We start from the raw sequence: 510 nt of genomic DNA, 5'->3' as shown, positions 1-510 counted from the left end.
GGCCCAGAGGCCCAGAGCCGAGTGGCCGAGGCCTTCCCCCTGGGGCCCCGCCAAGCGCCACGAGGCGCCCACACTCCCGTCCACACGCACCGCGCCTACCTCACAGGTGGCCATGTCCTGGGACAGCTTGAGGCCGCCGCGCCCGTCACAGTGGCAGATGTAGCCCCCCGGGGTGTTGACGCACGTCTGCTCGCAGCGGCCCTGCAGGCACTCGTCCACGTCTGCGGGCCAGAGGGCGCGGTGAGCAGGGGGCCACCGCCCCACCGCCACGGGCGCCACCGCCAGAGTGCCTGCGGCCCCGCGCGAGGCTGGAAGCAGCCGCTGGAGTCCAGGCCTGCTCCACCGGGGCGGCCTCGCGGCGGCCGGCTCTGAAGGACTGGAAGGGAGGCACCGAGACGCTCCGGACCCGCCAAACTGCGCCGCGTGGGCGGAGGGCAAAGGCCCGTCCCGAGGGCGCAAACGGGGTGCGCGAGCGCGCGGGGTCTGGGAGAGCAGAGGGGGCCGGGTGGG

The 510-nt window shown here is 75.5% G+C and overlaps 1 protein-coding gene across 1 annotated transcript in view; it reads right to left on the bottom strand.

Moving 5' to 3' along the window:
• Nucleotides 1-226, bottom strand: part of GAS6 (growth arrest specific 6) — a 16,641-nt gene extending 16,415 nt beyond the window's left edge. The window contains exon 1 of the mRNA XM_008050511.1: nucleotides 100-226. Within this exon, the coding sequence (XP_008048702.1) occupies nucleotides 100-114 (15 nt within the window). The 5' untranslated portion in view covers nucleotides 115-226. The remainder of the gene's footprint in view (nucleotides 1-99) is intronic.
• Between the last annotated feature and the right edge of the window lie 284 nt (nucleotides 227-510).

The sequence above is a fragment of the Carlito syrichta genome, unplaced genomic scaffold (assembly GCF_000164805.1).
Source record: "Carlito syrichta isolate Samal-C Ts95f unplaced genomic scaffold, Tarsius_syrichta-2.0.1 Scaffold148214, whole genome shotgun sequence".
In the NCBI taxonomy this organism is placed as follows: domain Eukaryota; kingdom Metazoa; phylum Chordata; class Mammalia; order Primates; family Tarsiidae; genus Carlito; species Carlito syrichta.
Note: the sequence above shows the minus strand (reverse complement) of the source record. Positions and strands in the feature narration are given on the sequence as shown.